Source organism: Pterocles gutturalis, unplaced genomic scaffold (genome assembly GCF_000699245.1).
Source record: "Pterocles gutturalis isolate BGI_N339 unplaced genomic scaffold, ASM69924v1 scaffold9480, whole genome shotgun sequence".
Taxonomy (NCBI): domain Eukaryota; kingdom Metazoa; phylum Chordata; class Aves; order Pterocliformes; family Pteroclidae; genus Pterocles; species Pterocles gutturalis.
This window is the reverse complement of record NW_010143410.1, coordinates 5,842-19,200: the sequence shown is the minus strand read 5'-3', so window position 1 is coordinate 19,200 and position 13,359 is coordinate 5,842. Positions and strand designations below refer to the sequence as shown.

General features: G+C 51.9%; 1 protein-coding gene across 1 annotated transcript in view; it reads left to right on the top strand.

The window, feature by feature from the left end:
• The window catches only part of PACS2 (phosphofurin acidic cluster sorting protein 2), a gene marked incomplete at its 5' end in the record, with an annotated part of 45,661 nt that extends 34,750 nt beyond the window's left edge, over positions 1–10,911 (top strand). Inside the window, 6 exons of the mRNA XM_010084724.1 lie at positions 966–1,008; positions 4,334–4,376; positions 5,576–5,711; positions 7,458–7,684; positions 9,563–9,676; positions 10,261–10,911. Of these exons, the coding sequence (XP_010083026.1) occupies positions 966–1,008; positions 4,334–4,376; positions 5,576–5,711; positions 7,458–7,684; positions 9,563–9,676; positions 10,261–10,379 (682 nt within the window). The remainder of the gene's footprint in view (positions 1–965; positions 1,009–4,333; positions 4,377–5,575; positions 5,712–7,457; positions 7,685–9,562; positions 9,677–10,260) is intronic.
• Between the last annotated feature and the right edge of the window lie 2,448 nt (positions 10,912–13,359).

The following is a 13,359-nucleotide window of genomic DNA, read 5'->3' as shown; positions in this document are numbered from 1 at the left end:
AATTCCCGCTAGGTTTGCCTGTGGCCTTTGTTGCTGGTCCGTTTTCTTCTCCACCTCTGGCTCCTGAACCCTGGGCAGGACTGGAGCAGGAGAGGGGCTGATACCCTCCTGCTTTCAAAATGTGTGTAGAATCATAGAATCACAGAATGGTTTGGGTTGGAAAGGACCTTTAAAAACCATCCAGTTCCAACCCTCTGTCATGCGCAGGGACACCTCCCACTAGCCCAGGTTGCTCAAAGCCTCATCCAGCCTGGCCTTGAACCTCTCCAGGGATGGGGCAGCGTTGTCTTCAGCTGCTCCTGAGATGCGATGTGCGTTTTGTTTGATTTGGGTTAGCTGTTTGCTGATCCCCCTGGTGTGCTCTGCTGCCTGCCCTCTCTGCTGTGCCTGTCTGGGGAGTTCTGCCAGTTCCTGGGACAGGGTACGCGTCTCTGTGTGCGCGAGCGTGCGCGTGTGTACGTGCTGGCTGGTGCTGCACCAATAGCCACGTGTCACGGCTTGTAGCCCCGTGGCAGGCCAGCTGCTTTAGCGATGCTGGGATGTGCAAGGTATGACACATGGCTCCAAAGGTGGGAGGCGTGGAGGTTGTGCGCGCAGAGTGCTTCGGGGACTAGTAAGTAATGCCCAGTTCTCCGTGTTGTTGTGGCACAGATCCATTTCCTTGCAACAGGAGGTCGCGTGTCTGGAATGACTGCCATGCCATTTAAAGCATGTTTCTCTGGCAAGCGTGAGGGAGGGAGGGAGGAAGAGACCTTTCCCCCCACCCAAGAGATGTGCCGTAAGCTGCCTGCTCTTCCCCACCTGTGCAGATTCTTAGCGTGCTGGCAGGGGGCCTGGAGAGGAGACATTGGACTGGCGCTTGCATACTGTCCGTCCCTGCTGCATGCTTGAATGCGACGTGTAAAGTGAGTATTGTGCCCGGTGTGGAAGCAAGCTGCTAACAACTCTTTTCTTTTTGTCTTTAGCCCTGATGAAGAATCTTCTCAGAAGTTCATTCCTTTTGTCGGGGTGAGTGTTATCCTAGTTACGCTGTCTCAAGCCAGCTAGAGTATGTCCACAAGTGCTAACTGCCTGGTTTCGGGGGTAGAGCAGGAGCACTGGGTGCTCCAAGGTCGAGTGTCAGCATGAGCATCTGATGATGGGATGCAGCTGCCCCATATGTAAGCAAACCTCAAGGATCCCTCAGCACGTTGCTGGGTGTATTTTACTTTCCAAGCAGCTGGCTCTGAGCAGCGCTGTGCTGTGTGCCTCCCAGCACTGAAGCAGGCAGCGTGGCCTTGCTGTTGCCTTGTTCGGTTGACGCAGAGAGGAAGGTGTGATGCTGAAGTGCTCTGACCCACAGCCTGTCTTTGCTGCAGACCAAAGCACCTAGCTGGTGGAGAATTGCTGCTGGGCCATACGTAGAAAAAGGTGGTGGGTTCATGGAAACCTGGGCTCAGGGTTGCTATGCCCAGCGCTGCCCTGGGTGATTGATTTGGCCAATTTTGTTATCCCATTGTCAGTCCTCTATGTGCTTGTCCTAAATGGTCTCCAGTCCTCTTAATAACCCATCCATTCCTGGGAAGTGGAGAGTGCATCCTACCAGGGAGATCATTTATACCACTGTTAGGTTTGAGTCTGGGGCGGTAGCTATTTAATAAATTTTATTACATTAATATGTATTTGGGGATAGTAGTCCCTGGCTTTTCCTTCCATCCTTATCTTTAAGTGTTCCCAGCTCAGGTGGCCAAGTGCAGAGTGTCTAGGCAGGGGTGTGTCTGTGCTTCTGTCAGTGTATTTTGTGTATTTTGTGAACTGTGGGCTTTTCTGTCTCCCTCCCCTTATTTGATCGTGTTCTTCGATTCATTAAGTGTTAAGTGTAAAGTCATTGTCCTGTGGCTAAAAGGATATCCCCTGACTGCTCTTCAGCCACTGGATGTCCTCTTCACAGTTTTTGCTACTCTCTTGTAGCTTCTCTTTCTTGCCTGCTGGCTGTCTTGTTCTGCCCTTTTTTTTTTAAGCTGACCTGTGTGCTTTCCCATTTGTATCCCTAAATCTGAAATCCCGAGGTGTTTAAAGAGTCTCTCCTGCCTCTAGGCTGACGCTGCTTTCACTCTAGTGTCTTTTCAGCATGAGAGTGTCTCTGCAGTGCTCCTGTGATGACAGTCTACTTTTGCTGAAGGAAAGATGTCTTCTGCAGGAGTGGAGAGACAAATCTTCCTGATCTGTTCCCTGCTGATGAGCTTTGCTGTGATCTTGTCCCTCCCATGAACTGTGATGGCTGTTGAAGAACTGTGATGAAACAGCTGTTTCCCCATTCCCAATAACATGAGAAGCCTTGAAGGGCTTGGTGGAAGCTCCCAGGCTTGTCTCTGTATAGCTGATAGTCTCTGCAAAGCTTTTCTTTGGGGCTGACTCAGTTCAGTGCTACATGCAAGCAAATGGGGCTCAGAGCGTTTGTCCAGTTGCTCTAAAACAATCATTGTCCTGACATTAGCGGTGTGTTTCCAGTCTGGATTTGATTGTCTGGAAGTCAGAAGAGTGAACAGCTCTGCTGTGTGCATAACACAACCAACCCCCCAAAAAACTCGCCTTGAAAGCACAGACAACTGTTGGGAGCGGAGCCTCACAGGGGAGCAGTCAGACGCAAAAGCCAGGGTCGGGTAGTGGAGCTGCGTGGTTGCACGCCTGCATTGTGCTGCCAGCCAGTTGCCAGGAGAGTTAACAGGATGCACCTCCTTCCGGCAGGGAAGGGAGGCTGGCCACAGTGCTCCTGGCTGGAGGCATTGTTGGGACTGCAGCAGTCCCTGAGCAGAGGGAAGTGTTTAACCTTGTCTTCCTCCCACGGATCTGAACTTCAGCATCTTCAGTCAGCCAACAGGGGGGAAAAGGCCAGAAGAGATTTCCTGTCTGGCTTGCAGATCAAGGTGGCTGTAGACAGTTTTCTCTGTTGCTTGTTCTTCCCCTAACTCTTCAGCCTCACTTCCTCTTTCTCACAGCTAGAAACATCCTCTTGGTGTTTAACACATCCAGCACAAATGGCTGCTGGACCCCAGAGCCTGATTCGTTGCCCTTTGGAGGGAGATGGACCAAACTGAGCTGCAGCCTCCTTCTCCAAGGCAGTGCCCACTCAGGGAGCCCCTGCACACACTGCAGACTTCACGGCGCTTTTCCAACACTGGAGCCAACAGAGAATCCACCAGAGAGCCTGAGAGCTCTCCGAGATGTAGTGTTGAGCGTATACCCCCTGACCCTGAACTGTGCAGTTTTTTATTTTTAACGGTTGGGCCCTTTTTTCTTGATCCCATAGCACAGAAATGTGCTCCCTAGAGATGTGGTCATGTCTGAACTTAACCATCTTCTCTTTTCAAACTAAAGAGGCTGCATGACATCCTTTCCCATTCTAAAGCAGGTTTTCTTGACTTGAGATCCCATTGCAGCTCTTTCCCATTTGTCAGCATTTATACAGGGTAGACGTTAGCCCTGGATACGAGTTTCTTAAGGACCTTAAGGAGGGTCTCTCCTCTGCAGTGTCGAGAGTGATGATCCCTGTGCACCATGGCAGATTGTCACTACAGAAGGTCCCTGCTTTTATATCACCAAGGGTCACTTTATCTTTCTAGGCATAGTGTGTTCTTGGGAGCTTGTGTTTGCAGCATGCTCTGTTCCACAAATTACTGCCAGTGGCATTTATTGTTAACCTGAATGTACTAGCTGGTGGTTGGCCATATCATATATCCTTATTACAGTGTGATTGGGATTGTTGTGACCTGTCTGTGTGATAGTTTATCCATGTCTGTGCCCACAGGCTTTCCCAGGGGTTTTGTCTTCTTTGCCGGACACTTCCTTTCCTTTTTTTGGAGACTGGAAAACTCTGATCAGAAACTCTACTTTGTTGCTTTCCTAACAAACCCAAACTGTGCTGCACCCTGAAGTGGCTGCGCTTGTGTGATGGAAGCAATGTGTCTGTAATTAGCGGGTGCATCAAAGCAATGCTAAAAGGACATTTATGTTCCTTCCTCTTCCCTGCCCTGTCCCCACAGGTGTCACACTGTAGCTGCCATAGCTTGGGGCTGACGATGGGCTGTTCAGAGCCGTGCAGGTCTGTGACAGCTCTGTAGGATCTGTGCTGGCTTTTGTATGAGTCAGGGAAGGGTTGTGAGCTGGTACTGCTTGGCCAGACGCTGTTGTGACCTATCTCATTCTTAGAAGATTCCAGTTTTTAACATGCTTTCTTTGACCACAGGGATGGTGCCAAGGGGGCTGTAGGGGTGAGGTTAGTCTGGGGCTTGGGGGGTTCCTGAAGTCCAGGGGACTCTTGTTTCATAGGGCTTTTCTGTTCTGCCCCCTCTAGGTGGTGAAGGTTGGAATAGTGGAACAATCTTCTGCAACATCAGGTAACAAGCATCTCGTGTGCTTTCTGTGTCAGACAGGTGGTGGGAGCTGACTTCCCAGGCAAAACAAACTTGTCCATTGCTGGTGTCCTGGAGTTTGGAAAGGTGGAATTGGATTTTATTAGCTCCCAGTTCCGCTGCCTTGACTCCCAGCGGCTGTCCTCAGAGAGGCCTCTCTCTTTCCTTTACGAGGAGCTTCATGCCAGCTGAAATTCCCGCACCCTCATCCAGGGTTGCTCCGCTCAGCTATGTGCAAACACCCGTTTTTCTTCTGTGTGTTCTGGGGTGGCTTCACCACTGTGGTCACTCGAGGTTCCTGCTCCAAGCTTGGGAGGCAGTTCATTGGAATTCATGCCTGCCTCCCTGCACTGGGCTCAGCTGCCTAATAAAAACAATCTCAAACGTGTCCCCAGTGCTGGGAACACCAGGACAGGCAACCAGTTTGCTAATCTGACAGTAAATTTAGACCTAGTTTTTTTTAATGGGGGAGTGCAAAGCTGATTTACACCATGGTGCCTGCTTACCAATGGGGACGTGGGGTAGTGCTGTTTTATCAGTGTGAACTTGTTTTCTCCTCCTTCATATGCACTATTAGTCAGGAATATTTTTCTCTCATCTCTTGGGATTATTTCTTATATTGCTTCACAATTAAACCAAGATTCCTGTGGCCTGGGTTATCCGTAGGTGTGTGCCTGGGGGCAGCCCTTGCATAGGTCACTCCTTGCTGCCACTGTCCTAAAGGGCCAACGTGGAGGGAATGATGCCTTGGCTGTGGAGGGTGGGAAGCAGGGGGAATGGGGAGATCCCTGTGAGCAGCCCAGGGGTACTGGATTCTCCAGGAGTCTCTGAGGGGTGCTGCCCTGCAGTGGTTGTGCGGGGAGATTCCCCAGCAAGGATCGATGGGCAGGGCTCTGACTGTGCAGGAGGCTCAAAATCAGCTGGGAGCAAACCCTCGGAGAGCAGATGCCGGGTGGGGAGCCCCGAGGAGCATGAACATCTCTGCCTGCCTCCTACCCAGGTGCAGAAAGTCCTGTGGTTTAAATGTGGAGGCAGTCAGAACTGATGGGCTAGCTAATCTCTGGATCAAGTCTGAACAAAACCTGTGCAGCAGGAGCGTGGGCAGAGAGATGGAGCTATCCCAGTGTGTGTGTGCTGGGCTGCGAGACGAACCCGAACAAACCGTTTGGCTTCTTTTCTGCAAGGTGACTCCGATGATGCAGCTCCCTCAAGCTCCAGTGTCCTTTCTTCTACCCCACCTTCTGTGTCTCCTGCTGTGAAAGAAGCCTCCCCCACACCACCTTCCTCACCATCTGTCACAGGCAGCTTCTCATCCTCAAGGTAAAGCATGTTTTGTCTTCTTACACCTCCCTTGGCTGTCTTATCTGACATATACATGAGAGAAGAAAACTCTTCCAAAGGAAAACCCAGAGCTCTGTGTTCTTCCTCCCTAGCAAACACTTGAAGTCATCACCTTTCCCCTTTACCTATTTTTGTCTCTGGAGTGACTGTGTCCTTGCTGGCCCCCACGGAGCTGAGGAGGGCAGAGGGGACCTTGTACCCGATGGGAGGGCTGCACAACTCGAGGGAAGACACATTTGAACTAGACAGGGCAGCCTTGCTTCTGATAGTCTGACAAACCCTGACTGATGAGACATTGTGGCAGCCTGTTTGGGAAGGTTTGTGTTCTCCCCCTGCTGGTATTTTCCCTTTGAGACTGGATTCTTTTGGGGAGATATGTGTCCCAATCCCTCACGATTCTTATGTTTTTAAGGACCAAGTGACTGTCAACTCAGAGTGACTCTAGAAGGAGCAGGCTTTTCCTCTGTGAGGGGAGAGCTGACAGTTGTAAGGTGACGTAGTAGATTGTTGTTTCCATTCATGGTGTGCCTGAAAGCGTATCAGAACAGCAAGGAGACAGAACCTGTAGGCAATGTGAAGCTCTGGCTAAGGGGTGCTTATTTCATTCAAGATCACGGGTTCATCTTCCTTAGCAATTGCTATTTCTCAAACAGGGGACGCAGACTGGTAGATAAGTTCAGTTAGTTTTTTGTCTAGTACTTGCATATTGTTCAACACGGTATCATTGTGCAGGAAGAACAGAATGTCAGCTCTCGGTCTGCTGAATGAGAAACCCCTGCTCCAGTTGGGGTTAGCTAGCAAGAGGCAGGGGCAGGCAATGGGTGGAATTTCCCAGGCTGATCATCTTCCCTTTTCTGGCTCAAGAAAGGCTGGCAGTGTGTTTTGGTGACACATGTCTGTTACCACACTATGCACCATGAGTTTTCAACAGCAGATCATGTCCTGAAATCTGCTGCTGTTTAGCAAACATCACAGGACGGGCAGAGCATTTCTCCCAGCATAGGAATTCCCCAGCCTGCAGCAGGGCCATGGGGCGGATCACCCAGTGCCAGCTCTGTTACAGGGACCTGGGGAGAGCAGAGATCCTGTGTGACCTGGTGGAGCATCAGGACAGGAAGGGAAGCAGCTGGTGACAGGAAGAGCTCATGGACATAGGGACGGGAAGCAGCCAGGGAGGCTGGGAACTGAGTGCCTGATGTTCAGGGACCCACCAGCTCTTTGTTCTCCCCAGTTCAGGGATGATTTTGGCAGTGCTGTTCCTGACCAGAGTCATTAACTCATCAGTGCTCAGGGGGCAGCAGCAAGGTGCTTACAGCCCCTCTTCACCACTCAAGAACTGGAAGTGATCTGGGCTGCCTCCAGGGTTGCCTTTTCTGGCTAGGTCACTAAACTTGTCGTCGGGTTAGGAAACTGCTTGTCTGCTCCCTTTGCCTCTGCTTGTCCTTGTGGCAGCACAGCAGATCAGCTCATCTCAGCTCATGGCAGTTCTGCGCTGCCAAGCCAATGCCACCATGTAACGTGTGACCCAGGCTGCATTGCTGAGCGATGGCTTGTGTTTTTGTCATTGCTGGGTCTCACTATGAAATGTTGCTGTCTGCTTTCCTGAAGAGCCAGGCGCTTGTCCTCTGACCATCTGGTCAGGAACAGCATCCACTCTGACAGACACAGACGGGGTGAACTCTGCTGCGTGCTGTGCAGAAATTACCTTCTTCTCTTGTTTTCCAGCCAGAGCGTCGGTGCTGAGCTGATGGGCCTGCAGGTGGATTACTGGATTGCAGCTCCACCCATGGACAGAAAGAGAGACCCAGAGAAGAAGGACCCCTCCACTACCAAAAACACACTGAAATGCACTTTCCGGTCCCTCCAGGTCAGCAGGTTACCTGCCAGCGGTGAGACTGCCACCACTCCAACCATGTCCATGACCGTCGTGACAAAAGAGAAGAACAAGAAAGGTAAGGTGGACATGCTTACTGTTGCCAAAGGCCAAGAATGCCGTGTTGCTCTCCTTGTTCTGCCGCTCCAGGGCTGCCTGACTTGTCAGTCCTGCCTTACAGCACCTTAGTCGTATTTTTATCCCCAAATGCCAGTCCGTTTGTAGATGAGAAGTGACTGCATAAGGTGATGTAGTTTGGAAGGGTGGTTCCCCTCTGTGCTGTAAAAAAGGGAACACGTTCACCCTTACAGCTGAATGGCTGAGATGGTATAGCCCAAAAGAACAAAGGTGGGGATAGAGGAAGGACGTTTGTAGATACCTGTGCAGAAAGCCAGGAGGTATGCTGCTCTGGCAAGCTTCCCTGTGTTCCTTGCGAGCCTGCTGGTGCTGCTTTAGTGTGTTGGATTAGGTGAGAGGCAGCTTGTGCCCCGACCACCAGAGTCAGGGCAGACCCTGCAGCCGGTACAGCTCTGCGTTGTGCTCTGTCCTCTGCCACGTGACGGAGGTGCAGACAGAGGCAGGACGTGTGTTCATGTCATTGTGTCGCAGCATATGGCAGCAGCCCCGGCAGAGATGTTTTGGTGGATTTGACGTGGTGACCTCATGTTAAAATGCCACTGTCACAGCCGGCCAAACGCACCAGGCAGACCTGCCACGCTGTTGCTGGGTGTGCTGGTATGTGCAAGAGGGGCTGTCGCTCAGAGCAGGGCTGTAGCAGTGTGAGCTCTTACATTCCTGCACGGATTGTTTTGTGGGACAAAAGGAGGTGGAAGAGAAAGGGTCTCGGTGCACAGCCTGATGTTAACTTTTTTCCTGTTTAATCTTCTGCTTGTAAACTCCTGGCTTTGAGTTTATTTTCTCCAAACAAACAAACAAAAAAGGCATTTTAAATGTTGCCAATAATTCTGTATTTGCTCCTGGACTTGCTAGTGTGAAACATGCCAGAAATGGAGAACAGCTCTGCAGAGAAGTGTTTTCAAGGAAGCAGCAAGGCAGTTCTGCACTTAAATTCAATGGCCCATAGCTGTCCTTCACACCTTCCTGCCCATGGGCCTGGGAGTCACTCCTGGTGGATGCAGGGGTTTGGGGGGCTCTGAGAGAAAGCCGGCAGAGACTCCTGGACCTGTGGCTGTGGGATATGGGTGTGTAACCCTGCAGGCAGGTCACTCCTGGGCCGGCATAGCTGTGGCACTGCTGGTACCAGTGATCCCACCCCTGATCACACCCTTTTTAAGTGGCATGCCTACAGGACAAGTGATCCTGAGACACTTTAAAATACTCTTCACTGGGGCTGGCCCTGCCTGGAGCAGCGGTGTTCCAACATCACCAGCTTTTGTGGAGACAGTTTGCACATTATTGCTCATGCATTTGGACAGTTCTTGGGGAACTGGACCCTTTTTAGCTCTCCTAATGCCTTCCCTCCCCACCAGCTGCCCATAGTTTGTCGCCCCTGATGCTCTCCAGGTGTTTGAGCAGCCCAGCTCATGTTGGGCTGCTGTCAGTGCAGGAAATGTGCCTGCAGATAGTGGGAGGCTGGAGGGCAGCGCTGCTCGGCAGCGTGTGCAGTATGTGCCAGTCCCCCTAGGTGGTGCGGCTGCCCGCAGATCCGTCAGCCCAGCACAAGGCGCAGGCTGGGGACTGCTCCAGGGGCAGCTGCTTTCCCTGGTGTCCCGACAGAGCAGCAGGAGTTACCCTGGAAGTGCCCTTTGGGGCCAGGATTATGAACTGGGAATGCTTCGCATAGAGATGCTTAGGGCTGAGGTGTCCATGTGCATAGGGTTTTAGGAGTTAAAATTAGAGGTAGAATGTTCAGACATGAATGTTTAAATGCAAAAACCCAAACAAGTTTCCTGTGAGTGGCAGAGATTCACTATGTGCCGGTTTGATTTTCTTCCAGTGATGTTTTTGCCCAAGAAAACAAAAGACAAGGAGGTTGAGTCGAAGAGCCAGTGTATTGAAGGAATCAGCAGGTTGATTTGCACGGCGAAACATCAGCAGAACATGCTGCGTGGTAAGTGCAGCACTTGCGTCCCCTCGGGCACTGCGGTGATGCTCAGCTGCTGGTGCTGTTCTCCAGGCAAAGGGCTGACCTGGTGTCCTGCCCTGTCCCCTGCAGCCAATGTAATGGGGATGTTTCTGGGGAGCAGGCTTGGTTGTGTCCGGCATGGGGGAATGCTTTAACAGGGCTGGGATGTGGGAAATCCTCCCTTACCTAGGGACTCCTCTGACTCCAGGATGAGTGCGAGGGCTGGGCCGGGCTCTGTTACACTCCGTCGTTCTCCGTTTCCCTGTCATTTCTGTTAAAAGTGCTGCGAGGAGAGACTGGTGTCCAGCTCTGTGAGAGTGCATTTGCCCAAAAAAGAAAGGGGAGTGTGTTAGGAAATTTGAGAAATCAGATCAGGTGACGCTGAAATCAGCAGTGCGAGGAGCTCCAGTGTCAGCGAGTGATGCTGGAACAACAGTCTGAGCTCTTCTCCCCAAACCTGGTCTGTTCTCGAACCTTTCTGCTGCGGGGAGGTTTCTAGGAAAGCTGTTTCAGGCTGACCACTTGCACTTGCTATTCTAACTCTCCTCTCTTTTTACCTTCGCCTGCAGTCCTGATCGACGGGGTGGAGTGGAACGATGTCAAGTTCTTTCAGCTGGCAGCACAGTGGTCTTCTCATGTCAAGCACTTTCCCATCTGCATATTTGGACACTCCAAATCAAACTTCTAGCCGTGCTCGGCGGAGAAACCTTCTGTCCGACCCGGGGACTGCACACCAGGAGCCAGGAACTGCGTGCCAACTCTGACTCGCGTCGCTCTGCCCTCTCCTGCAGAATTAATTACAGATGTGCTTGGATTACTTTTGAATTACTTTTTTCTATTAACTCTTTAAGTTTACTACAAGGGAAGGAAACCCCTTTAAACAAAGGCAAAAAAACCCCCAGTCTTAAATATAGATGTGCTGACAACATGAAGTTGTGGGGGAGATGGCAGGAGCAGGCAACCTGCCTAAGAGCACCTACCACTTCCGAGCAGATAGCTGAATAACTGCACTGCTTATTAACCTGAGACCTCATTGGTGTGAGTGGGCTGGGCGAGCCGCGGATCAGCTCAAACGGATTTTGTGGAAGATCATGTGCGTTACAGTGTGTTTGGCCCCCTTTCCCCTTCTAGGAAACAAAGATGGCCAGTCTGTCTTCCTGCTGCCAAAGGACGAGAGATCAGAGAGTCTGGAGGGAGTTCAACTGTCCTGTTTGGCAAAGAAACCACTTGTATGGCTAGAGAGGTCTGGAGAGGAGATCTGTGGACTCTGCCACGAGGACGGGCAGGTGTCTGCGCTGAAGCAATGCCTGAGGAGGGCTGGGCAGGAACAGGAATTAGGGAAACACTAGGTGTAAGGAAACTCCAGTGTCCCAGGTCTGTGACAATGACCAAACCGAGCCAGTCACAATGTCCCCGCAGCTGGCTGCGCTGCTGAGGGATGCTGCGTTAGTGGGGTCGCTGCTATTTACATACTCACACCGATTATTTACCTGTCAATAAAACCTCGTTCAGCCTCTAAAGGGAAAGGATTTTTTTAACAGCTGCAGATTTTTTTTAATGCTTTCTAAAAAAAAAATAAAATAAGAGGGAAAAAAAAATTAAGATGCCAAAAAAACAAACCCAGGAAGATGAGCCGTTGTCTGTGAAGCGATACATCACTGTAGTGGCTGGACTGGGAGCCAGCCAGGCACTCTGCATGTCCAGCTGCCTTCCCGTCCATCTGTCACACAGCACACGTGAGGGAGCGTGGGCTGCTTTATCTGCTGCCTTTGTACTACCCTGACCGCGCCGTTCTCCCAGAGCCTGCTGCCACCTCCCTCGTGCTGCTCCCCGGGCTGGGTGCAGACCACCTGGCTGCAGGGCACTGCGGGAGTGCATTTTCGCCATGCCTTGGAACCACCCAGGACCTCTCCTCATAGGGAATGAGAGACTGTAGCACATGTGGAGGGTCCTGGGGGTACGCAGGCTCCTCTGGAGGTGGCTGTTGTCCTTCTGCTTTCTGAGTGCTCCTCCCCCCGGGCATTTCCCTGTGGATGGCATCCCTTCACCTGCAGGATGTGCGGAGCATTGCCTGTGGGCTGAGGCTTTGCTGGGAGCTTTAGTCCCGAGGAGTGGAAGACATAGCTGGGATGTGAGAGAAGAGGAAGCCAGCCAGGTTCTCTGTCCACCTTGGGCAGCAAGATGACCTGGGAGATGGAGTGAGATTTTTGGGTGTCTCGCACTGTTGGCTGGGCTCCAGCTATGCTTGTGTTCGCTTCGTACACCTTACTGCTGCCAGGGATGCCTGGGGTGCCAGGAGAAGGGGATGCTCTTGCAAGGAGACAGCGTGATGAGCTGCAGGTTTGGCTGGCTTGGGGTGCTGCAGATATGGCCTTTTGCTCTCAGGCTTCCTGAGGTGTGCCTGGGAGGAGGGACTTAGAGCAGGTGACAATGGGGTTTTGGGGAGCTGAGCGTGCTCGCTGTGTGGATTAACAGACATCACTGGCATTTCAGGGTAAGGGACTGAAGTTTTTGATGGGGTGCTTTTACGTCCCACCCCTGTGGGCAGGCAGGGCTCCGCGAGCATTTCCAGAAGGCACTTTCTGAGGGCAGTGAGGCTTTTGAACCTGTTTTTTTTTCCCTATCTGATCCCTTCCCCTTGGGTTTTTAAAGGCTTGGGGAACCTGCTTTGCCTCTGCCAGGCCTGCTGCCAGGGAGCGAGGGGTGGTTAGGTGAGAGCACAGTCCCGGCTGGATGCAGCACCTACTCTGATTTCATGAAACCCTCTCCCAGCACAAGTGCAACCTCCTTGGCCAGGGACTGGGTATTCCCTTTGCACCACGCAGGGGAGGAGGACGCGGTCCCGCATGCGGTTGCACACTGCTGGGCAGGCCGTATTGTCTCCTTGCAATACTCTGCTGCTTCCCTCAGTCCCGCGGGCAGGTCTGCCTGCCGTCTGCCAGCCCTTGGCTGTGGCAGAGGCTCGGCTCTGGTTTGAATGTCGTCGTGTCCATTGGTTTGTGCGTTTTCGGTTGACCTGAGCTGATGCTGTGGGACTGCACAGCGTTGCCTAGCAGCAGTAGTGTGGGAGATGGTGTATAAGCACATCACTTCTTTTTCTTTATTGAGGCTGTTGCATCAAAAAAAAAGGCTTTTTAAGGGAAATTAGTCAGTGTGTGATTTCTTCCTCGAGTCTCGCACTGGTGTGACAAGAGTGATGGGGCTGCGTTCCAGTGTCGGGAGCCACACGCAGCCTGGGCAGCTCTGGATGCTGGGGCGTTAGTGCAGCAGAGGGGGGGTGGACTGACCGACCGCAATAACTTTGTTTACTGGGGGGGTGTGGGGAGAACCATCACTGTGCTCCTCTTTTATTTCAACCTACTGTAAAGAAGCAAACAGTAGCTGGGGCAGGATCTCCAGGGTCCTGCCTGTCAAATGTGTGTTGCCCTGCTCTACTCTGTGTGTGTACGTCTGTGTGTACGTGCAAGAGAGAAACACTTCTGCTCACAGCATTTCATGTTGGTTTGTGTTTTGTTCTAACTTTGTATAAGCGAATTCACCGGGAAACTCTCTGTATGCCTGCGACCTGAGGGCTTGTTTCTCTGCTGTGGAAAGCTGCTATTGCTCCGAAATGCCTCTCCTGGAGCATCCCAGCTTCTCAGCTTTGTCCTCCTGGAGTCCAGCAGCAG